The 25897-nt window shown below is 41.9% G+C and overlaps 2 protein-coding genes across 2 annotated transcripts in view; both read right to left on the bottom strand.

Annotated features, from left to right (window-relative positions):
* Window positions 1–2744: 2744 nt before the first annotated feature.
* On the bottom strand, window positions 2745–13451 carry GPR75 (G protein-coupled receptor 75). The gene is made up of 2 exons (XM_007527946.3): window positions 13296–13451; window positions 2745–5763 (listed from the first exon to the last, which is right to left on the bottom strand). Exon 2 carries the CDS (start codon window positions 5663–5665, stop codon window positions 4043–4045), a length of 1623 nt encoding a protein of 540 aa, XP_007528008.1. The 5' UTR covers window positions 5666–5763; window positions 13296–13451; the 3' UTR covers window positions 2745–4042.
* Window positions 13452–17862: 4411 nt separating this feature from the next.
* PSME4 (proteasome activator subunit 4) overlaps window positions 17863–25897 on the bottom strand; it is a 118781-nt gene continuing 110746 nt past the window's right edge. Inside the window, exons 45-47 of the mRNA XM_060187649.1 lie at window positions 21211–21344; window positions 19860–19998; window positions 17863–19425 (exon numbers count right to left, since the gene is read on the bottom strand). Coding sequence (XP_060043632.1) covers window positions 19864–19998; window positions 21211–21344 — 269 coding nt within the window. The 3' untranslated portion in view covers window positions 17863–19425; window positions 19860–19863. The remainder of the gene's footprint in view (window positions 19426–19859; window positions 19999–21210; window positions 21345–25897) is intronic.

Here is a 25897-nt window from a genome sequence, read left to right as displayed (position 1 = left end):
CACCTGGTTAAGGACACACATTACAGTGCACAAAGGCCCAGGTTCAAGCCCCCAGTCCCCACATGTAGGGGGAAAGCTATGTGAGTGTTGAAGCAGATCTACTCTTGTCTGTTTCTCTCCCTCTCTCCCTCCTCATTCCTCTAAATTTCTGGCTGTCTCTATCCAATAAATAAATAAATAAAAATTCAAAAAAAAATTTTAAAAAGTGGGGGGAGTAGTGGAGAGGAAGAAAAGAAAGAAGGGAATGAAATCTGGACCCTGCCCACTGGGATTCTGCATGCATGAGAGCCTGAGTGCATTCCGTGGTGACACTTTAAAAACAAAACAAGAGGGCAGGGGTAGATAATATAATGGTTATTCAAAAAGGCTCTCATGCCAGAGGCTCCAAAGTCCCCCCACACACACCACCATAAACCACAGCTGATCAGTGCTCTAAATAAATAAATAAATAGCAGCTGAGGATGTGATGGAGCGGCAGGGTAGAATTTAGAAGCATGAATTCAGGTTCAATTCCTAATATCTGCCATATTCTGGCCTCTTTCTCTTTTTTAATTTTTTTCATATTATCTTTATTTATTTGATAGATAGCCAGAACTTGAGAAGGAAGTGGGTGATAGAGAGGGAGACAGGGAGACAGACACCTGCACTACTTCACCACTGCTTCATGACTCACAAAGCTATCTCCCTACAGGTGGGGGCTGGGGGCTGGGAGCTCAAACCGAGGTCCTCGTGCATTGTAGCACATGCACTCACCAGGTGTGCCACCACCTGGTCCCTCTCTCGCCTCTCTCTGTCCCTATCTCTATCTAATGGAATAAATAAGATAAATATTTAAAAAAAAAGAAAAGAAAAACATTTTAAAAAGACACAAATGTTAGGATTTTCAATATTTTTATTTTCCAAATAGTATTTTAAAAGAACATTAAAAGCATCAGAAATACAAATCTGGCCTAATGGTTAACATCAGAACAATTATAAAATGTCTGAAATACATCACATACTTTGCATCACAGTAAAGCATCAAGAGAACTAATTAATGTACCCTGCTAATAAGTCATATTCAACTGAATCTCATTGCTTTTAGTTCTCATTATAGCCCTTGTGAGGAGAGAAGTTAGATTATGTCTATGTCCACCTGTCTTTACATATAGACACAAGTGTGATGGGTGGCTAAGACTCTAGCCCATTACGTATTTCATGCAAGTTAAATCAATAATTTCTTGATGAGCATAATAAGACTGAATACCTCATATGCACATGCTAGATTTTCTTTATGTTATTATTTTTACCTCTCAAAGATGGGTCAAGTCATCTCAAAATTAAAAGTCACACAAGAAACCTGTCCTTTTTTAAATTTAACAAATATAAATTACTTTTAAAAAATCTCTTAATCACATTTGAAATGCTTGACAAAAAAAAGATGCATGCCTTAAAAAGTGTGAAATACCTTTATAATTAATGTTTAATTATAAAGCTGTTTCATTTATTGGAATAAATACCAGGTTTTTAATGAAGACAAACATGTATTTCTGAATTTGTCATAATTCTCCAAATGACTCTGGAAGATATTAGGTCTTCTTAATTATTTGTTAAAAAGAGCAATATGCCAATCCATCTCATGGGAGAAGTACTAATAAATAAAAAGTGTTGTATTAAAAATATAAAAGCACAATTGAAATATATCATAGTGACTTTCAAAAATAGCATTCAATTACAAAAAAAAAGGTGAGAAAGTGGTTATTTTCTCTTCTGCTATAAAATTTAATAGCAAAAATAAAGGAAGACAGGTAAAGAAGGAAGCAAAGGAGGATCCTAAAAGGTGAGCTTAAAAACAAACAAAACACACGTCTCAAATTTAAGTCTCAGAAATAGAAATGACTGGCTGGTACTGGAAGGTAATATGTCTTAGATAAGGTTGAGTAGAGTACTGAGTATCGACTGTCTTCCCTGTACCTCTTAAGTCCTCTGTGTTTAACAGTCTTGGGAAGGGTGCTCTAAGTTGAATACTTTTCATCCAAAGGAAAAAAAAATGGCTTCCAATGTCAACAAAAGATCTCAAATATAATCATTTATAAAGACAGGATTTTGTACCTTGCTGTTCATTTTGTCTCATCTAGCTATAGTGCAAAACTGTAGGAAGTTGAAATGCTAACTGTATAATTAAAATACTTTTACATGAAAATATGTTTACAGTTAATTCTAGTACATAATAAAATTAATTTTAGATGTAGAAATCCTTACACTGTTCTGCTGCACTGCCCATTTTTAGGTTAAGACTACTGGGAGAGAAATAATATAGTCAGTTTGAAAATAGATCATTGTGAGAATTTCTTTTTTTTCTATCACAGTAATATATCAAGAAAAACAAATGAAAGGGTAAAAAAAAAAAAGGAAGACAAAAGTATTTCTAAATAGTTACTTGGATACTCTGTCAAGTAGTTATATCTTCTTATTTTTTGTTTTTTTTTAAAGATTTTATTTATTTATCAGTAAGAAAAATAGGAGAGAAAGAACCAGCCATCACTCTAGTACATGTGTTGCTGGGGATTGAACTCTCAAGACCTCATGAATCTACTATGCCACCTCCCGGACCACGGTTGTTAAATCTTTTGACACAAGAAGCAAAGCACAAATCAAAACATTGTCAACCCACCCTGATGCCTTCTTAAGCAACAACAGATATCATCCAACACATCACAACACATCTCCACCACTGCTTCTCACAGTGGTGATGACCACTGGCTAAGATGACCACACTCAGCTAAGAATACTATCTCTCTGCTAACAGATGCAATACTCTTGGGGCTGGGCACTAGGTTAAGCGCACATAATACTAAGCACAAGGACCTGTGCAAGGATCCCAGTTTGAGCTCCCGGCTCCCCCACCTGCAAGGTCGCTTCATAAGCAGTGAAGCAGGTCTGCAGGTGTCTTTCTCCCTATCTTCCCCTCCTCTGTCAATTTCTTTCTGTCCTATCCAACAACATAATGGGTAAAAATGGCTTCCAGGAGCAGTGGATTCATAGTGCAGGCACCGAGCCCCAGCAATAACTCTGGAGGCAAAAAATAAAAAATAAATAATTGATGCAGTCCTCTTCACTAGGATTCTTGGGTAAAATCAATCCCAAGCAGAATAACTCAGTTTAGTAAGCAAAAACATCTTTCTTTTGAAAAGAAGTGTATCAGTACTCAATTGGCACCAAATAATACTGTCTACATTAGCAAATTATAGTAAGCATAATGTTACAGTCTTTCCCATCTTATCAAAGGAAATTACTTAATCTGGATAGTATTTTTGCTAAGGACAGTTGTGGGTAATGTATTTCTAATTGCATAATGTTACTTATTTAAGTAATTACTACCAAAAAAGGATACTGCTCTCCATTTCAATGTTACAAAGAATAAAAATTTATAATTATAATTCAATATAAGAAAAATAACCCCTCAGAGACAGGCAAAGTAGCTCACTTGGATAGTGTGCTGCTTTGCCATGTCTTTGACCAGGGTTTGAGTCTAAGCGTCATGTATTAAAGCAGTTAATGTGATGCTGTGGTCTCTTTCCCTCTCTCTTTCTACCTCTGTCTCTCATTCTTTTAATCTAAAAAAGCCAATTCAAAGCAATGAATCCCCAGAGACAATTAAAAAAAAATCACATCTGTAACAATGATGCTAAAAATACCATTGCCTTAAAAACAAAACAAAACTCACATATGCTTAGAATATCCGTAACACTGATTCAGATGATCTCCACATAAACACAACAGGGTGATCAATCTTGGCATTCACAGTTCAAGATGAAAGATTAGATTAGGATTAGGTTAGGATAAAAATCTAAACAGTAAACTCAGATAAAAAATTAAAATACCAAGGAGCCCAGAACATATCAATACGAGTTAAAATTTCAAAGGGAAAAAAAAAATCAGCTGGATTTTAAGATTTGCTTGACCACTGGTCTCACAAACCATTAAAAAAAAATAAATGAAACAAATGAATCAGTATCAGAAATAAGACCAGTTGACACAAGAATCTGCAGCACCCATGCCTCTAAACTGAGGGAACTGGAATCTGCTTGATGGAAGTGCTGTCGTACTCCTGGATTAGGTCATTAGTGGTGTGGTAGTGCATGGCAATATATGAGTTGGCAAATCCGAAAGAGTTTACAGGCTGTAGGTTGTGCGGGATGCTCTCTTCCTGGGAGGGGCTGCTGTTGTAGATGCTGTAGTAGGGCTCGATCCTCGTGTTGATGGGGGTGGAGCTGCTCTGACCACAGTGCTGGTGTCCAGCAGAGACCTTGGGACTGACCACGTTCTCCTTCGAATGACTTAGGCCACAAGCCTGGTCCACAAATTTCTTCTGGAGCTTTGGAGACAACACGTAGGCGGAGTTTGTTTCGTGATGGGAGGACTTGTTTCTGTTGACCTCAAGGTTCCCTTTTCCCACGGCTCTCAGGCGAGTTTTCTGTTTACAACAGAAGAAAAACAAGCCTATGTACTGGAGGCACCAGAGCACTTTCCTTCTGAGCCCGGTACTATTCCGGGAATAGATAAAAGGGTTTAATCCTGACTTGAAGAGTATGAGTGTAAATCCAAACAGTTCAAACTGGTAAAGGATGAAGCTCGCATTGCTGGAGAGAACCACCTGCACCAAGGAGATTCCCAGTGGCAGACAGCACACCAGGACTGACAGCACAATGATCACACAGGTGACCACGGCTTTGGAATCCTTAGCTGTGGAGAGATTGATAGCTGACACCAACTGGAGCCGGCTGGCTGCGGGAGTTGGCAGCCTTTTGGGACTCTTGGTGTACCCATGGGTCTGAATGTGCTGTAGTTTGTTGTAATTCTGGTTCCTGTACAGAGCTGGCATAGCACACTGGATAGTATCTCCACCTCCCTTCACAGGGGCCGCCATGAAGGGCTGTGGTCTGGAAGCATCGACTGTGATCACAGGGGGGCTCTTTCGGACTTGGGCATTTTTCCTCAGGGTCTGAGCAATCATGATGTAAGAGACAGAGACGACGGCCACACAGAAAGTGAAGTCAGCCACATAGAGTGACAGGATGGCTTTCCCTTCTCCCGCTGTGAGACTGGACATGGGGAGGCAGAGGTGGGACCTGCTGGTTTTCAGGGTGGCCAAAGTGGCGAGGGTGAAGCTGGTGGCCCACAGGAGCAGAGTAAGGAGCAAGGTACAGGGCCGCGAGGCCGTGCGGTTAGGCTGCTTCCCCAACACCATGCGGAGTCGGTGCAGGGCGATCACAGCCACGGTCTTGAGGGACATGATGATGAAGCCTGCACTGGTTAAGTGGAAGGTGAAGCAGAAATTATCGGGGATCCTATTGGTGGAGCTGAAGAATAACATGAAGATAAACATGGGGGCGGTCACCCCACAGATGAAGAGGTCACAGAAAGACAGGTTCAGGATCATGAAATCGAAGTTGGTTCTGAATTTCCTGAAGGCAGGATCAAAGAAGGACAAGAAGACGATGAAGTTGCCATAAGAGCCCAGGCAGAAAATGACTGTGAGTAGGAAAGTACAGGTCACCAAGGTGGCGGAGTGAATGAGATCCTGGATTTCCTCGGGGAGAGTGGTGGCGTTTCCTCCCTGTGAGCGAGGCACATGGAGCAAGGTGGCATTGGGAGCATCCTCAAGATGGTCTGTTGAGTTCATCTTAGAGGGAAACAACTCTTCCTTCTGTGGGGGTGGGAGTCAGGGTCTCAACTCACAGATGAACAATGTGTGACCAAAGAGACCCAAGGCAGAACAGCCTGTACACAAAAATGCATATCCAGAGAGAGAGTAATTAATGTAGAACATCCAGAGAGAGAGTAATTAATGTAGAACATACTGATCTCATGATCTCTTACACAAGTACTAGAATGTTTTTGTTCTGATAACATTTCTTTTCTCAAAGCCTAACACAGAGAAGATACCAGTAACTCAAAACACAACCATTCTGTTACTTTTAAGTTTTCAAACTAGTGTAAGCACTGTCTGGTGAGGGTAATGTAAAAAAAAAGGGGGGGAGGCGGCCAGGAGGTGGCACACTTGTTTAAGTTCACACATCACAGAACACAAAGACCCAGGTTCAAGCCCCTGGTCCTCACCTGCAGAGGGAAAGCTTCACAAATGGTCAAACAGGGATACAGGTGTCTGTCTCTTTCCCTTTCTACCTCCTTCTCTCCCTCTCAATTTCTAGCCAATATATAAATAAGTAATGTGATTAAATTTTCTTTAAATGTTAAAAAGTAGATTTTTGGGTCTTTCCCCAAGATTCTGACTGTTAGATGTACCGTTGACAAACTCCCATGCCAAACACTCTAGTTGGAGGACATCTAAGTGGCTTCATTTGGTAAGTCAGGTGACAGCAATGGAGCTCAGAAAAGGGTAACTGAATCCAACCTAGCTAAGGAGAATCTTGGTGAGAAACCAGCTAGGTGAAAGTTCAGGGATAGGGAGGCAAGGAGTGAGTGACAGCTTGGAAAAGGGGAGCAGGTCTTTGCAGCAAGAGGACATGACTCAGGCAAGAAACAGCACATGGTGGTCTAGAAGGTGGCCTGGTGAATCAAGTATTGGGTTCTCAGGCACTGAGGTCCTGAGTTTAAATGCTGGTGTCTCATGTGCCAAAGGACTGCTTTGGTCCTCTCTCTTTTTCTTTTTTGCCTCCAGGGTTATTGCTGGGGCTCACTGCTTGCACTACAAATCCACTGCTCCTGTGGTCATTTTTTTTGATAGGACAGAGAGAAATTGTGAAGAGAGGGGAGGGAAAGATAGTGAGGGAGAGAGAGATAGAAAGACACCTCAAAACTGCTTTTAAAGTGATGCCCTTGTTGGTGGGGAGCCTGAGGCCTAAACTAGGATCCTTGCACAGGATATGTGCACTTAACCGGGTGCACTACCAACCGAGCCCTTGAAATAGCCTTTTTACCCTTTCTTTTCTTTCTGTTTTGTAGTGAAGTTTAAAGTGCAGTTACACAAATACTCCAAATTCCAAAGCCATTTGGGAACCAGTGCATAGTCTGTTCTCAAAGAAGCCTTCAAGTGGGACTGGTACAATGCTCTTGACAAGCAAAAATATTTGCTCTGAGGCAGCATGTAGGAATAACCAAAGTTGCTGGGGCTTGTTTAGAATCCTTAACCACCAACTCAAGTTGGATCTCTAGGCCTCCAGCTGTTTCAGGGTTTAACTATTCACTTGCTGGATGTTGAGGTTGGAAGATGAGGTCAGGTCTGTGAATGGAGGGATACTGGATGCTCAATGCAGCAGATGTGGACCACCCAATGCTGATGTCTTTTCTTTTTAATTTTTATTTATTTATTTTCCCTTTTGATGCCCTTTTTTATTGTTGTACTTATTATTGTTGTAGTTGATGTCATCATTGTTAGATAGGACAGAGAGAAATGGAGAGGAGGGGAAGACAGAGACGGGGAGTGAAAGACACTTGCAGACCTGCTTCACTGCTTGTGAAGCGACTCCCCTGTATGTGGGGAGCCAGGGCTTGAACCAGGATCCTTACACTGGTCCTTGTGTTTTGTGCTTTGTGCACTTAACCTGCTGAGCTACCGCCGACTCCCCCGCTGATGTCTTTTCATGCTACAGTAGGTACAGCTGTGCCAGCCATTACCAGACAAATTTCAGTCCTCAGGAGATCCTTAACTGGTGTCCTCCATGAAAAAGACCGTAACTTCTACTAACAATTTCAGTAATAAAATAGTCCCAATCTTGACAATCTAATGAAATAAAATCAACTGGGAAATAAAATCAACCTTTCTGGATTTTGCAAAATTCTGTGAAAAAGGAGGTGACAAGATGGCTAAAGTGTTAGACCTGCAGGCATGAGCCCCAAAGTTCTATCTCTGGCATTACTGGTTCTCTCACTTCCCTCCTCTGTTAATTTATATGTAATGAGATAGAAAAATATAAGCCCTGGGAGTTGGGTGGTAGCACAGCGGGTTAAGTGCAGGTGGCACAAAACACAAGAACCAGTGTAAGGATCCCGGTTTGAGCCCCCAGCTCCCCAACTGCAGGGGAGTCGCTTCACAGGCGGTGAAGCAGGACTGCAGGTGTCTGTCTTTCTTTCCCCCTCTCTGTCTTCCCCTTCTCTCTCCATTTCTCTCTGTCCTATCCAACAATGACGACATCAATAACAACAACAATAACTACAACAATAACTACAACAATAAAACAAAAAGGGCAACAAAGGGAATAAGTAAATATACAAATCCTGATCTTCTGTTTCATAACATTTTAAAATAATGAGTAGCTCTTATTATTTTTATTTAAATATTCTTAGCTATTTATCATATTTTTTATTTAAAATTATTATTATTATTATTATTATTATTATTTTGCCTCCAGGGTTATCACTGGGGCTTGGTGCCTGCACTATGAACCCACTACTTCTGTTGGACTTTTTTTTTCCATTTTTATTGGAAAAGACAGAGAGAAATCAAGAGAGGAGGGTAAGATAGAGAAGGAGAGAGAAAGAAAGACACCTGCAGACCTGCTTCACCACTTGTGAAATGACCCCCCTGCTGGTGGGGAACCGGGGGCTCAAACCAGGATCCCTGCACTTAGTACTATGTGTGCTTAACCCAGTGTGCTACCACCCATCTCCCCAAAGTTAATTTTTAAATAAGTAAAGTTATTTTAAATAACTTATTTACAAATAATAAATAAAACTATTTATTTATTAGTAACTATTTAAAATAACTTTACTTATTTAAAAACTAACTTTAATTAATTATGTGATAAGACAGAAATTGAAGGAGGATAAAGAGGGAGAGAGAAAAAGACACTACAGAACTGCTTCACCACTTCTAAAGCTTTCCCCCTCCAGGAGGGAACTGGGGGCTTGAATCCAGGTCTTTGTGCATAATGACATGTGCACTCAACCAGGTGTGCCACCACCCTGCCCCTAAAAAGGTTTTTTTTTTAAATTTTTTTTAATTATCATCTTTATTTTATTTCTTGGACAGAGACAGCCAGAATTCTAACAGAAAGGGGTGACAGAGAGGGAGAGACAAGAGAGATAACTGCAACATTGCTTCACCACTCGCAAAGCTTTCCCCCTGCAGATGGGGACTGGAGGCCCAAACCTGGGTCCTTGCGCATTGTCATATGTGTACTCAACCAGGTGCACCACCACCTGGTCCCTAAAAAAAAATATATATATATATATATTTTTTATTTTATTTTAATTATGTATTTTCCCCCTTTGTTGCCCTTGTTGTTTAACATTGTGGTTATTATTGTCATTGTTGTTGGATAGGACAGAGAGAAATAGAGAGGGGAGGGGAAGACAGAAAGGGGGAGAGAAAGACAGACACCTGCAGACCTGCTTCACCACCTGTGAAGCAACTCCCCTGTAGGTGGGGAGCAGGGGGCTCGAACCAGGATCCTTATGCCGGTAGTCGCTCTTTGCGCCACCTGTGCTTAACCTGCTGCGCCACCGCCCGACTCCCCCTAAAAATATTTTTAACTACCTGTTTTTGTTTGTTTGTTTTGTTTTAAAAACTGCTAACTAGAAAATTGGGGTTAACTGATGGTATTACTCCAATGAGAATGTAGAAAACAGTAAGTCTTTTAATTTCAGTAAGTTTAAAAAAATAGGAGAAAAATCCATATTAAGTCTATAATCATGTGGCCCCAGAGGTGGTGCAGTGAATAATGCATTGGGCTGTCAAGCAGGAGGTCCCTAGTTCAATTCCTGGCAGCACATGTACCAGAGTGATGTCTGGTTCTTTCTCTCTCTCCTATCTTTCTCATGAATAAATAAAATCTTTTTTAAAAAAAGACTATAATCATTAGTACATTAACTATATTAAATGATTAAGACTTTCAAGGTATCATTCTAAGTGCTTCAGAGTAATAACTTATTGAATGGTTACAATAACTATGAGATAGTATAAATTGTGTCTGTTTTGAGTCGGGCAGTAGTACAGCGGGTTAAGCGCACATAGGGCAAAGTGCAAGGAACAGTTTGAGTCCCCGGCTCCCCACCTGCAGGAGGGTCACTTCACAAGTGGTGAAGCAGGTCTGCAGGTGTCTTTCTCTCCCCCTCTGTATTACCCTCCTCTCTCCATTTCCCTCTGTCCTACTCAACAACAATGATATGAATAACAACAACAATAACCACAACAACAATAAAAAACAACAAGGACAACAAAAAGGGAAAATAAATAAAAGAAATTTTAAATTGTGTCTGTTTAAAATATGGAAACCAAGTCGAAATGGTAGGGTACAAAACAGTAGCCCAGATATGGAAATCAACTTCAAATGATAGGGTATAGGTAACGCAGGCAATTGGCTTCTGAAATTCCACTCTCTTTTATTTACTTATATATATATATTTTTTTTTTTAGTCTCCAGGGTTATTGCTAGGGCTCGGTGCCAGCACTACAAATCCACTGATCCTGACAGCCATTTTTTTCCATTTTTTTATTGGATAGGACAAAGAAATTGAGAAAGGAGGGGAAGATAGAGACGGGGAGAGACAGAGACCTACAGACTTGCTTCACCACTTATAAAACAACCACCACCACCCCCACCCCACCCCCCCGCAGGTGGGAGCTTGAACCAGGATCCTTGCCCAGGTCCTTGTGCTTTGTACCATGTGAGTTTAACCTGGTGTGCTACTGCTTGGCCCTGATTTTTTTTTTATCTTTTTATTTATTGGATAGAGACAGCCAGAAATTGAGAGGGTTGGGGGGGATAGAGAAGGAGAGACCGAGAGACACCTGCAGCACTGCTTCACCAGTTGCAAAGCTTTCCTCCTGCCAGTGGGGGCTGGGGGTTTGAACTGGAGTCCTTGTGCATTGTAACATGTGTGCTCAACAAGGTGCACAAACATCTGGACCCCTCTAAAGTTCATTCTCTTTACCAACCTGCTCTCTAAGGACAGTGAAGAAGTCAGAGGAGGGCATCCCAGATCAGAAGATAGTAAGCTGCAAATTTTATTTGCTTTATTATTTAACAGAAACTTTACATAAACTACCAAGAGCTTTATTTCACTGTCACTATAATCTTTTTTTGATTTGGGGATGGGCGTAGATACTGTACAAGGAGAGACACCATAGTACTGCTGAACTGCTTGCAAAGCTGCAGTCGCTCTCATGTGGTGGCCAGGGGCTAGAACCAATGTCTCTGTACAGGATAAAGTGCGAGCTAGCTTCTGACTCCATCTCTGTAATCTTGTGAAACATTTTAATGCCCAACTGAAAGTTCCTGGAACTGTGTTCCAGGAGGTGGTGCAGTGATAAGGCTTTGGACTCTCAAGCATGAGATCTGGTTCTTTCTCTCTCCTCCTATCTTTCTCATAAATAAATAAATAATAAAGATAGGAGGAGAGAGAAAGAACCAGACATCACTCTGGCACATATGCTGCCGGGGGTCAAACTCAGGATCTCATGCTTGAGAGTCCAAAGCCTTATCACTGCACCACCTTCCAGACCATTCTCTCCTCTTATTTTTCTCATAAGTAAATAAAATCTTAAAAAAAAAAAGAAAGAAAAGAAAGTTCTTCCTGGAACCAAAAATCTGAGCACACAAACACACATCTCTAAGTATCTGTTTGTTAGACTGTTAATCATGATTCCAGTAGAAAATAATTATAAATTACTTCTATTGGAATAATTAAAGGTGTGGAGGGAAACACCAATGAGGGAATCAGACTTTGCGGGTGAGGGAAGAAAATGCAGAAGATAGAAGGTTTTGGGGCCCAGGAGGTGGCACAGTGGATAAAGGACTGGACTCAAAAGCATGAGGCACTTAGTTCAATCCCCACTGCATGTGCACTCTCTCTATCAAGTAAGCAAATATTTGGGGGAGAGGAGTAAAGGGTTTAGCAGAGAAATACAAAGGAAACAGGGAAGGCAGACCCACATTTTAATACCATTAATTTAAATAACTTTAAAAAATAGGCTACAATAAACAACAAAGAAAACAAAAGGGAAAAAATAGCCTCCAGGAGCAGTGGATTTGTAGTGCAGGCAGTAACCCTGGGGAAAAAAAGAATAGGCAGAGAGTACAATGTGGACAAAATCATATTGGTATAATTCTAAAATGCAAGACTTGGGGAGAGAAATGAACTATCACATATCTGACAATCCCAGGTATCAAATAAAGGCTACCCACCTTTCTTTTCAATTGTGTTCTGCCAGCTACTCCATAAAGAGGTGGCAGAAGAGGTGAGTAATATCATAAAATCAGAAAGAGATTTTAAACTGGGACAATGATTTTATATGAATCTTATCACAACTAAAGAGGATGACTCCTTGAGCAACTAGGAGTCAAGAAGCAGTACATGAGACATTGATTGCTAGTGGTAACTACTTCTCATTAAGGCGAGTTCAGTGCTGAGCTAATATGTATGCTGCCTTAAAGTGGAGGAACCCATTAAAGCATTTTATGGGGCTGGTGGGTGGTGCGGCTGTCAAGCTTGAGATCCTGAGTTCAGTCTTTTACATCAAATGTGCCAGGGTGATGGCTTTGCTTCTCTCCCCCTCATTTTCCATTTTCTAAAAAACATTTTTTATTTATTATTGATAGAGACAGAGAAATTGAGAGGGGTGGGGAGATAGTGAGGGAGAGAAACACCTGCAGCCCTGCTTCACCACTCATGAAGCTTCCTCTCTGCAGGTGGGGACCAGGGACTTGAACCTGGGTCTTTGTGCACTGTAATGTGAGCGCTTAACGAGGTGTGCAACCGCCTAGCCCCTGCTATTTTCTTAAAGCATTTTATATGTACTTTTAGAAATCAACTCATAACCAGCTTTCTTCGAGGGCAGGTATTTGCAGAGGATAACTCACACGACAATCCCCTTGTGCTCACAGGAGCCAGAAGCTCTGGAAAGTTAGATGACTTGCCCAAGGTCACTAATATTTAAACCAGAATAACTGTCACGAGCACAGAGACTCTTATGTCTCAGCTTGAAATATCCCTATAAGACAGGGATGGGGTGGGGAGAGCCTCGGCGAGTGGGAGTGGCGGGAACACCCACCCAGCTTGAGGTGGTGGATGGACAGGGAGGCGGGGGAGGTGGGTACGGAGATGCAGGAGGGAGGGATTCGGGGAGCCAGGGCCTGGGCTGTGCCCGGGGAAGAGCGGGCAGCGGGCTGGAGCAGTGGATGCCCCCGGGGCCCGGGCTCCCAGGAGCGGCCCCGAGCGCTTCCCGGAGGCAGAACAGGACGCGCAGGTGCGCGGCGGCCAGGCCCGGGACTGCGCGGTCGCTGCGGACTGAGTCGGGGCCCCGCCCGCCCCCGCGGGGTCGTCCTGCCCCGGAGCCCGCGGCCTCTCACCTGTCCGGGGGCCGCAGCGCCGCCCCTCCTCCTCCATCTCGCAACCCGGAGCCCAGCGCCGCCCGCCGCCCGGGATGCTGCAGGGCTGCAGGCATCGTCGCCATCGCCGCCGCCACCGCCGCGTATCCCCGGAGCCGGGCGAGCCGGGGGCGCAGAGACGCGGAGGGCGCCGCCCCCTGCGCAGGACGCCCCGGCCCGCCCCGCCCCGCCCCGCGCTCGCGGGCCCAGGACCGCGCCCCCAGGGGCGAGCTTGCACACTGCTGGGAGCGCTCGTGGGGCTGCTCTGAGGTCCCCCGTAAACGGCCATCCCTTCCAGCTTGCACTTGGAGACACACAGTACAAATCGCTATTTTAGACATGTTTTAAATCAAACCAGCATCAGCGAACTCTTCTCTAGGCTGACATTTTTTTTTTTTCCGCCATTCATGAGTTTACTGAAGAAAATTAGCAAGGAGACTAAGGAAAAAGTAGCAGAACTCTACTCATGCATATTAAAAAAAAAGAAAAAGAAACTCAAGATACTCCATTTAGGGCTGTACTCAATGTGATAAATCTTGAAAAGGGGCTAGGGAGATATAACATAGTGGTTCTGCAAGACTTTCAGCCTGAGGCTCTATGGTCCCAGGTTCTATCCTCAGCCCCACCATAAACCAGAGTTTAACACTGTTCTGTATCTCTTTATCTGTCTCATTAAAATAAAACATTAAAACTAAATAAAAATCTTGAAAAGTATTGTGTGCAGCTATGTTAATTTTAGTAAGAACACATTAAAAAATACATACCTTCAAAACTACGTTTTTCTGGGTACACAGTAATGCAACTTAGACCTTCAGTTTTACAGTGTCCCAGTATGATTAATTAGGGTCTTACTACGTTTCCAACCTTCTCAGGAATATAATTTAGAAAGTGTTGTTGATAACTTTACCTTCAATGTGGTGTCAGAACAGAACACTACTTACATTCAAGTGAAATACATCGTGAGAATGTTGCTGATGAAATTTCTATTTTGGTAAATAGTTTATCTTTTTAAACAGAAACTGTACAATAAATTTGATTCAATACACACAATTTACTTTCTCAGTTCTCTGTGCCTTCATCTTAAGAGAAAAACAAGAGGGCTGAATATGAGAAGTAAATTTTTAGTCCAAGTGTTCACTGTTATCAGAATTTTAATTAAGAAATTATTATTAGAGAGAAAAATTGAGAGGAAAGGGGGTGACAGAGAGAGGAGGACAAGATACAGGGACCAGGCAGTAACGCACCTGGTTAAGTACGTACATTAGTGCAAGGATTCAGGTTTAAGCCCCTGCACCCCACCTGCAGGGGGAAAGCTTCATGAGTGGTGAGGCATGCCTACAGGTGTTTTTTTTTTTTTTTTTTTTTTTTGTCTTTCTCCTCTCTACTTCCCCCTCCCCTCTTAATTTCTGTCTCTATCCAATAATAAAAGATATTTTTAAAAAGAGACACCTGCAGCCCTGCTTCACCACTCATGAAATTTTCCCATACCAGTGGGGACAAGGGACTTGAACCTGGGCCCTTGTGCACTGTAATGTGTGTGCTTAACCAGGTGCACCACCTCCTGGACCCCTGATATCAGAATTGTTTTAGCAGTGGCTTGAAGAATATTTTCCATTATTTTCTCACTACATTCAATGCAACAATTCTTTTATTTATTCCCTTTTGTTGCCCTTGTTTCATTATTGTTGTCATTGCTCTCGTTGTTGTTGGACAGGGCAGAGAGAAATGGAGAGAGGAGGGGAAGACAAAGAGGAGAGAAAGATAGACACCTGCAGACTTGCTTCACCACCTGTGAAGCGACTCCCCTGCAGGTGGGGAGCCGGGGGCTCGAATCCAGATCCTTACGCTGGTCCTTGAGCTTTGCGCCACCTGCGCTTAACCCGCTGCGCTACCACCAGACTCACGCAACAATTCTTTAAAAAAAATTTTTTTTAATCTTTTTTTTTTTAATATTTATTTTATTCCCTTTTGTTGCCCTTGTTGTTTTATTGTTGTAGTTATTATTGTTGTTGTCGTTGTTGGATAGGACAGAGAGAAATGGAGAGAGGAGGGGAAGACAGAGAGGAGGAAAGACACCTGCAGACCTGCTTCACCACCTGTGAAGCGACTCCCCTGCAGGTGGGGAACCGGGGTTCGAACCGGGATCCTTATGCCGGTCCTTGTGCTTTGCGCCACCTGCGCTTAACCCGCTGCGCTACAGCCCGACGCCCCCCCCCAAAATTTTTTTTAATTTATATTATTGGATAGAGACGAGAGAAATTGAAATGTGAGGAGGAGATAGAGAGGGAAAGAGACAGAGACATCTGCAGTCCTGCTTCACTCGTGAAGCTTTCCCCCTACAGGTGGGGACCAGGGACTTGAACCCAGGTCCTTGCGCACTGTAGTGTGCTTAACCAGGTGCGCCATCACCTGGCCCCTTCAATACAATTCTGTGTTGTCACAGAATACAACAGAAATAGATCCATATGTATTTAGAGTGTAGTTAAATTTAAGAGCAGAAGCTCTTGGGACAGAAATATGCTCCCAGTTAAAGTAAAAATTCTCTGAGATCGGGAATCGGGCAGTAGTGCAGCGGGTTAAGCGCACAAGGCACAAAGCGCCAGCAAGAGCCGACGTAAGGATCTCGGTTCGAGCCCCGGCTTCGCAAGTGGTGAGGCGGGTCTACAGGTGTCTTTCTCTCCTCCCCTCTCCATTTCTCTCTGTCCTATCCAACAACAGCTATGACAACAATAACAACTACAACAAGCACAAAAAGGGCAACAAAATGGGAAAAATAGCATCCAGGAGTAGTGGATTCACAATGCAAGCACTGAGCCCCAGAAATAACCCTGGAGGCAAAAAAAAAATTCTCAGAGCTCAACAAAAGGAAATCAAGAGCTATCAAAGTGCCACAAAGTACTGTCTACAAAATGTACCATAAAAATGTGCCAAATTGCTAAGAACAATGGCTACCAGGTTTTTTTTAAAAAAAGTAAAGTATGTAAATTAAAGCTGACTATAACTTTTAAAATATGAATGAGTTACTTAGGGGATATGAATGAGCTAATATACCAGCATACTAATATACACCTATGTGAATTGATTCAGCACCTTGAAAAAAAATACATGTAACAAAGATATTGTCATGTTTAGATTATCCTGAAAATGTCAATTTAAGTTTTTCTAGCTCTTATTTTTTATATTTATTTTCCCTTTTGTTGCCCTTGTTTTTCATTGTTATTGATGTCGTTGTTGTAAAGGACAGAGAGAAATGAAGAGAGGAGGGGAAGAAGAGGGGGAGAGAAAGATAGACACCTGCAGATCTGCTTCACTGATTGTGGAATGACTCCCGTGCAGGTGGGGAGGCGGGGGCTGGAACTGGGATCCTTAAGCTGGTCCTTGCACTTTGTGCCACCTGTGCTTAACCATTTTATTTTTATTTTTGCCTCCAGGGTTATCGCTGGGGCTTGGTGCCTGTACTGCGATTCCAATGCTCCTGGAGGCTATTTTTTCCTTTTTGTTGCCCTTGTTTATCTTTGTTGTTGGATAGGACAGAGAGAAATTGAAAGAGGATGGGAAGACAGAGAGGGGAAAGATAAGACACCTACAGACTTGATTCACCGCCCTGAAGCGACTCTCCTGCAGGTGGGGAGCCAGGGGCTCAAAACTGGAACCTTATAAGGCTGGTCTGTGTGTTTTGCACTATGTGCAATTAACCTGCTGCGCTACCAAATAAAATTCCAATTTCCTCAGCAGTCCTTTCTGGCCATACTCTAAACCACCATCACTGTCCCGTAAGCTGAGCCCCACCCAGAGAAATTCTCACCGAGGAGCAAGTAGTTCCCACTCCAGAGACCTTGCTGAGGCATACAGACTTTCCACAGACTTTCTTTCCTATGTTGGGGTGAGAGAAAGCTAAAGTGGTCACCGTGAAGTTCCACTACTTAAAGTGTAGCCTCAGGACCCAGCACTGATAGTGTGAGCTGCAAACAAGAATTAAGATTCACATTTTAACAATCATTCCACGTGATCCTTAGGCACATATTAGTTTGAGGCTCATTCAGCACAGTGATGTCCAACAGAAATTTCCATGACTTTGGCAAGTCCCCTGTGCCAGTCAGTAGGGGAAGCCAGCAGATGGAAGAAATACATTTTTAATTGAAATGTAAATAGTTAACACATGACTATTAGCCATTTAGCCAGACAGATCCATTCCAAACTTATTTCAGCTGGATGGCAAGAATTTCTAGATCTAGACCATCAGTGGGGAATGTCTGGTTCATAGGCTGCATGTACCTCAGGAAACCATTTGGTCTGGTTCTGGCAAGGCAGCCACAGGCAGGACTTAAAATTCAATAAAATCTAGGAGCTGTCTGCATAGCAACAGCTATGCTAATTTTTTAGTTGATAATTCTATATGGCCCATGAATGATGTTATAAGTACCCAGATGGCTCTTGGCAGAAAAAAAGCTTCCTTATGTCTGATCAAGACCTATGGGAGCAAAAAAGAGTGCTCAAGAGTTGTTCCCTATAGTACTGCATTCTCCTCTTAATGAAGACCGAAGCCAGGTATTAAAAACAGTTCATTTATTGGGTTTTGAACTACTTACACAATTGCAATGATCAGTTTGGCACTACTCTATACAAAGATTATGCCTGTGTATGCTGACACTTAGATACTGTACCAGGATCTCTGCTGCAGTCAGGTCAGTCTTGGGTCACTCAGCAATTAGATACTAAAAAATAAACTTAGTGCTCCTTTAAGGAAGACTGTACAGGATGTACTGTCAGATGACATTCACCAACTTGTGAATTATTTCAACCTAAAAGGTAGCCTGCATCCTATAAAATTATCAGAGGCAAAGGTGGAGTTTGCATATAGAGATGCACACAAAAGTTACATAAAAATCCAGACATTCTAAAAATAAATGAACTAAACATATATATATACATGTGTATATATATATACACATATATATATATATCCACACCTCAGCTCTAACATAAAAGATAAAGAAAATAATTTAAAAACACAAAAACAGCATTCAATTGATACAAAAGTCAAATATCACCATAATAAAGAGCTACACGTGAATCTTTACAAATTCATTACACAATGGTGTTGTGTAAAAGGCTGTATCTGTACAAAGTCTTGTCAATGTTATCACTACAGTTTATACAGTCTTTTACATCTATATAACGTTTAAACAAGTCAATTAAATATCAAGACTTAGTAGTCTCTCAACGATTCTGCAGGCAAAATAAAAATAAAAGGGGGAGGGTGTAGAATCTCCACAAATGCAGCATTCTTTCAGTAGGTGAGACAACAGTTTTCAAAGAGGGTCAACACAGTATTTCTAAAGAATACAGGAAAAATCAACCAGTCAGGGTTTTGTTTTGTTTTTATTATTGTTGTTGCTGTTTATTTTCAAAATCACGCATAGTATACACACAACAATCAATCGAAAATTTATTCACCAATTCCCCAGTTTTTCAGTAACTGCTCTTCTATTCAGCACCAAAAACTCGTCTGTGGGAAGCATGTGGATACAGGCTTCACTTCCATGTCCCGGTCCAGCAATCCATCAGGTCCTTGGTTAGGTTTAAGACTTGCCCTCTTTTCCTTCCCTCTTGTATGGCTGGCTCTCCATATCCAAGGCTCTCAAGGCTTCAGATTTGTGACCCACAGCCCTATTACCATCCAGACCCAACAGCCATACAGAAAGGAAGCAAAATAATTTGAGATGAATGAAATGAATGGACCTGGGTATTCTCCATTCTAAGCAAACTGTTTCTTAATGAGTTCCTAGACTCTGTCTGGTGTTGGATGCCATGATCATATTGGGTAATTATTTCTAGTCTGAGACATTGTAGCTTTGTCAGATGCCTCAAAGAAAAAAAGTGATCAATAATCTGGGAACACTTCTGGACAAGTTAGGGGAAAAAAAAAGAAGAAGAAAAAAAATGGCAGCTGAAAACCTGTGAAACACAGACTGAGACTAAACACAGAAACCACCAAAATGATGAGAGCTCAATGGAGGCAGAATTTTAAAAACCTTCAGCGAGCCACCACAGATGGTACCTGAGGATCTGGGATTTTCGATGAAAAGAGCTTCAAGTGCAGACTACTCATCTGTATAAGGAAGGGGAAAAAAATTAGACAACAGCACATGCAACTCTAATAGCCCACTAAGTGGTATTTTCTTTATCGTTCCTATCCTAGTTAAGTAAGGTTCTCCATCTTTCACACAGAATGTATCATGTCACAGCTATACAGAATTTAGGGTCATCTGACCATCTCCAAATGCCCAGTAACAGTTCAGGAAACAACAAAGAATAAGCTTTTCTTTTTTAACTATTCCCAGACTACTAAGCCTACCCACTTAACAACACTCAAAAGAAGTCACATCAGTTGTCTGCTTAAAAATCTGGAGATGAGCTAAGACAAATTGTGTGGAAACTGAATTCTACTGTCCCAAGCCAAAGTCAGATAAAACTAAAGTCTTTAAGCAAATAATAGCATCTCAAACTGGCAAGTGTCTTTAATCTTAGTGTTTGCCAACTTACCCTTTTATGCATAATAGCATGGTGACACAAGGAGATCGGTGAGAACAAGCAGCTGGTCATCAGTGAATTGCTGTTTGTGTTCTTGCCAGTTGTCATGGTGTGTCCTTCGGAAATTGGATAAGGTCTTTTTTACAGTCATCTGTAGAGCAGGCAATCCACACACAGTTTACTTTAACCTCTCTGAACAAGAAGAGCTATAGCAAGGATACCTTTAGCTAAGAAACCATCCCTCTAGATTGCACATCTCACATATCATCAAGTACTACAAAGCGAAGAACCCAATATTACTTCACAAAGGCAGCCAACTCACTTCTTTACAAACACTGGTTTCACTTTAGAAAAGCTGCTGAAACTTATACCACATTATTAAAGCAGCACAAATAGGCATTTACATTTCTTAATCAAGGTGAAACAGACAAGTTACTGATCTAAGGGGCTGAGTGGGGGTGCAGCTGGCTGAACACACGTATTATACTGTGCAAAGACCCAGGTTCAAGCCCCTGGTCCCCACCTACAGGGCGAAAGCTTTACAAGTGGTAAAGAGCAGGGCGGCACACTCTCTGCCTCTATATCTCTCCCTTTCTCTCAATTTATGGTTGTCTCTATTCAATAAATAAATAAATGAATAAATAAATAAAGATAATATAGGTATTGATAGCCAAATAATATTATTCTCATAATTACCTTTTTAATATCAGCTTTCACTTACTTTCCAGTTTTTTTTTTTTGGGGGGGGGAAGAGCTTTGAGCCTCATCACCTGGGTTGTTTTATTTAGATACCAGGTCATAGCACTTCTCAGATCATGTCAGGACTCAAAGCTGAGCCACACACAAAGCAAGGCATGTGTCCTACCTAGTGAACATCTTTGGCCTTCCTGACACATACTCTCTAAAAAGCTAGCAAATTATCAGTTAAAATTTTAACTATTATGAAACTTGAACAATAATTTACATCTAGGAGGTTAAGAGGAACAGAAGCTACAGTCATTTTCTTTTTATCAAAAGATTTCAAATACACACACACACACACACGACTCTGGGAAGATCTTAGTAACTGTGGCCTAGCAGGTGGCACTGCAGCTAGAGCTTACAAGCATGAGGCTCTGAGTTTGATTTCAAGCATCACAAGTCCCAGAGGGGTATTTTTATTCTTTCTTTCCTCTAACATAAATAATTGTTAAAAGAAGTTTTTAATAATTATTGATTAAATTCTGCCCTCACAGAGAAAGTGGTAGTAGTAGCAGCCTTACCAAAGTGAAGGTTCAGAGTTTATAAGAAATCACTCGAATAAATGCTCAGAAAATATCACTGATATATTAATAATTATGCATTAAAAAAAAACCAACTTAACCTCAATCGGTTGAGGATCATTCAGATGTGCACTGAGATTCATGAGAAGCTGGGGCATCCAGGTGGGAACATCATAAGGACTGGAAAGAACGCACGCACCAAGTCCCAGCACCCCAGCATGACGTTTGACTAACTCTGAGGGGGGGAAAAAAGTGTGAATATTTATCAAATTCCATTGTACGAGTTACAGTGAAATAAAATATTTTTTATTGTACTGGTGGTTTTCAATGTGTGAATTTATTTATTTTATTTTATTTATTTAAAAAAATATTCCCTTTTGTTGCCCTTGTTTTATTGTTATAGTTATTATTGTTGTTGTCATTGTTGGATAGGACAGAGAGAAATGGAGAGAGGAGGGGAAGACAGAGAGGAGGAGAGAAAGATAGACACCTGCAGACGTGCTTCACTGCCTGTGAAGTGACTCCCCTGCAGGTGGGGAGCCGGGGTTCAAACTGGGATCCTTATGCCGGTCCTTGTGCTTTGCGCCACCTGCGTTTAACCCGCTGCGCTACAGCCCGACTCCCGTGAATTTGTTTTTTTTAAATACTTTTTAAAAAAAATATTTATTTATTCCCTTTTGTTACCCTTATTTTACTGTTGTTGCTATTGATGTCGTTGTTGTTGGATAGGACACAGAGAAATGGAGAGAGGAGAGGAAGACGGGGAGAGAAAGAGAGACACCTGCAGAACCACTTCACTGCCTATGAAGTGACTCCCCTGTAGGTAGGGAGTCCAGGGCTTGAACTGGGATCCTTGCGCTTTGCGCCATGTGCACTTAACCCGCTGCGCTACTGCCCAACTCCCCAATGTGTGAATTTCTATACATGAAATGAAACTGCTAGGGGGCTAGGAAGTGCTGCATCTGGTAGAGTGCACATATTCCACAGCACAAGGACCTGGGTTCAAACCCCCAGGCCTCACCTGCAGAAGGGAAGCTTCACAAGCAGTGAAGCAGTGTTGCAGATATCTCTCTTTCTCTCTTCCTCAGGAAGGAAGGAAGGGCAGGCGAGCATGTACAACTGAAAGCCATGACAGAAAACATAGTTATATCTGAGTCAGATATGTGATATAAACATTTTTTAAAAAATATTTATTCATTTTCTCTTTTTGTTGCCCTTGTTATTTTATTGGATAGGACAGAGAGAAATGGAGAGAGGAGGGGGATACAGAGAATGGGAGAGAAAGATAGACACCTGCAAACCTGCTTCACCGCCTGTGAAGCAATTTCCCTGCAGGTGGGGAGCCGGGGGCTTGAACCGGGATGCTTATGCCGGTCCTTGTGCTTTGCGCCACCTGCGCTTAACCACTGTGCTATAGCCCAACTCCTTGATATAAACATTTTAACACATGGTAATGACTTTTTCCATAAGTTTAAATCAAACACAAAACTGTAATTCCTGCCCCTAAAACAATTCCCAGTTAAGATTAGATGACAGAAGCCTGAGAGGTGAGGCAGGGGATAAAGCACTGGACTCAAAAAGCATGAGATTCCCACCCCTGCAGTGCGTGTGCCAGAGTAATACTCTGGTGCTCTTTCTCTTCTTCTTTTTTTTTTTAAGGTTTTTTAAAAAATATTTGTTTATCTTCCTTTTTGTTGCCCTTGTTTTTTACTGTTCTAGTTATTGTTGATGTTGTTAGATAGGAAAGAGAGAAATGGAGAGAGGAGGGGAAGACAGACAGGGGGAGAGAAAGATAGACACCTGCAGACCTGCTTCACCACCTGTGAAGGGACTCCCCTGCAGGTGGGGAGCCGGGGGCTCAAACCGGGATCCTTATGCCGGTCCTTGTGCTTTGCGCCATGTGCGCTTAACGCGCTGCACTACTGCCCAACTCCCTGTTCTTTCTCTTCTGTACTGCAGTTCTCTCTACCCCTCTTCCCCATTCTCTCTCAATTTGTCTCTATCCAAAATGAATTGAAAAAAATTTTTGGTCTTTTTTGAAATAAATCTTTAAAAAATCATCTTTATTTACTGAATAGAGACAGTCAGAACTCTAGAGTGAAGCAGGTGACAGAGAGACACCTGCAACACTGCCTCACCACCTGCAAAGCATTCCCTCTGCGTGTGGGGGCTCAAACCTTGGTCCTTGCACATTGTAACATGTGCACTCAACCAGATGTGCCACCATACTCCCTCATTTTTTAATATAATAAAACTTTAAAAATAAAACAGATTCCTTTTTCCTAGACGTGACTAACCCCACATAGGCTAGATATATCAAGTCATCAAACAAACATACTACATAGATAAAAAAAATATTGCTGTCGTTGTTGGATAGGACAGATAGAAACTGAGAGAGGATGGCAAGACACAGGGAGAGAAAGCTAGATACCTGCAGACCTGCTTTGCCGCTTGTGAAGCGACCCCCCTGCAGATGAGGAGCTGGGGGCTTAAACCCGAGCCCACTGCGCTATGGCCGGGCCCCCAAAAGACATATGCTTTATACGTGTACATGTGAGCAGTGGCTAGGGAGTCAGGTCCTGGCCTGACAGTGAAGGAAGGCCTAGGCTAGGGGGTGAGAGAATTTTTCTGAAAAAAGGAGAAATTTTACACATGTACCAACAACTATATTCACTGTAAACCATTTACTCCCCGCCCCCATGAAAAAAAACTTAACAAGGGAGCCAGGTATTACAATGTACAAGGACTCAGGTTCGGGGACCTGATCCCCAACTGTAGGGGAAAGCTTTGTGAGTGGTGCAGGGCTGCAGGTGTCTCTCTCCCTATCACCACCTTCCCTCTTTATTTCTGGCTATCTCTATCCAATAAAGATAATTTAAATATATCATTCCTTACCAGAAACTTATTTGATAACTATCAATATTTGATTAAATTAAAACCTGACAAGAGAGAGTCGGGTGGTAGCGCAGCAGGTTAAGTGCAGGTGGTGCCCTTAACCGGCATAAGGATCCTGGTTTGAGCCCCTGGGTCCCCACTTGCAGGGGAGTTGTTTCACAAGCAGTGAAGCAGGCCTGCAGGTATCTAGCTTTCTCTCCCCCTCTCTGTCTTCCCCTCTTCTCTCCATTTCTCGCTGTCCTATCCAACAATGATGACATCAATAACAATAACAACTACAACAATAAAAACAAGGGCAACAAAAGGGAATAAATAATAATTTTTCTGTTTCTGTAAAACAAAGATAAAAAATTTTAAACAGTCAATATTTTTAAAAAGAATCAGTACTTTAAACAGTTCTATATTCTAAGCACTTTCCACAATTAAATAAGCTTCCTGCTTACTACTGTTTTTTTTTTTTTTTTTTTTGCCTTCATGGTTATTGCTGGGGTTCGGTGCCCACACTACAAATCCACTGCTCCTGGAAGCCATATTTCCGATTTTGTTGCCCTTGTTGTTAATGTCACTATTGCCATTGCTGTTGTATTTGCTGGATAGGACAGAGAGACATCGAGAGAGGAAGAGAAGACAGACCTGCCAAACCGCCTCTGCAGGTGGGGAACTGGGGCCTCGAACCGGGATCCTTATGCCGGTCCTTGTGCTTTGCGTCATGTGAGCTTAACCCACTGAGCTACCGCCCGGCCCCTACTGTTCTACTGACACGTATTTTCCATTTACCTTGTGACTATAGATAACAGTGACAGTACCAGATAGTTCTCAGGAATCGTATCAGAATTTCTTTTTAAATGAGACATGGCAATTATCTCTTACTTTTCTCTTTATCTTTACACTCAGAGAGAAAAAGCCTTCATAGAATAACTCTTTTCATCTTGTCACCACGTGTATAGTGAAGTACTAGGTATTTACACTTTTTTTCTTTTATTTTGTTGTTGTTTTTGGATAGGACACAGAGAAATGGAGTGAGGAGGGGATGACAGAGAGGGTAAGAGAAAGATAGATACCTGCAGACCTGCTTCACCGCCTGTGAAGTGACTCCCCTGTAGGTGGGAAGCCGGGAGCTCGAACCGGGATCCTTACGCTGGTCCTTGTGCTTTGCGCCATGTGCGCTTAGCCTGCTGCGCTACCGTCTGACTCCCCTTCTCACTTCTTTCTAAGTAACTATTGTAATTTTTTTGTCCTGTTGTTTATTTTATTGGTGGGGGGCTACTTTCATTTCTTTACTTTTTTAAACTACCAGGACACTGCTCAGCTCTGACTTATGGGAGTGTGGAGGATTGAACCTGGGACTTTGGAGTCTCAGGCTCTCTCTTTGCATAACCATTATGCTATCTACCCCCTACCTTCTTCTTTCCAAGTAAAAACAAGGCTTGTCTGTTTACTGAGGTTATTCTCTGTGTATCTTCACTCAATTTGATAAACTATATAAACTAATGCTTTTTAGACTTTCCACAACAGATAATTGTGACCATCTTATAATAAATAGCTGAACACACACTTGATTTATTTATCTTACTCACACTTGGCAATGTACAAGTACCTTTGTACCTGTCTCCACTTTAGCTTTTTTTAAAAAAATTAATTTATTTCCCCTTTTGTTGCCCTTGTTATTTTATTGTTGTTGTTATTCATGTCATTGTTGTTGGATAGGACAGAGAGAAATGGAGAGAGGCGGGGAAGACAGAGAGGGGGAGAGAAAGACACCTGCAGACCTGCTTCACTGCCTGTGAAGGGACCCACTTTAGCTTTTATATTCCAGGTCTTACAGAGTTCCTCAAAAATAGGGACAGCTATTCTCAATTATCTAGCACAGAGCCACACATGAATTCCCAGAAG

The sequence above is a fragment of the Erinaceus europaeus genome, chromosome 3 (genome assembly GCF_950295315.1).
Source record: "Erinaceus europaeus chromosome 3, mEriEur2.1, whole genome shotgun sequence".
Taxonomy (NCBI): Eukaryota; Metazoa; Chordata; class Mammalia; order Eulipotyphla; family Erinaceidae; genus Erinaceus; species Erinaceus europaeus.
The sequence above is the reverse complement of the archived record's forward strand: the minus strand, read 5'-3'. Positions and strand labels throughout refer to the sequence as shown.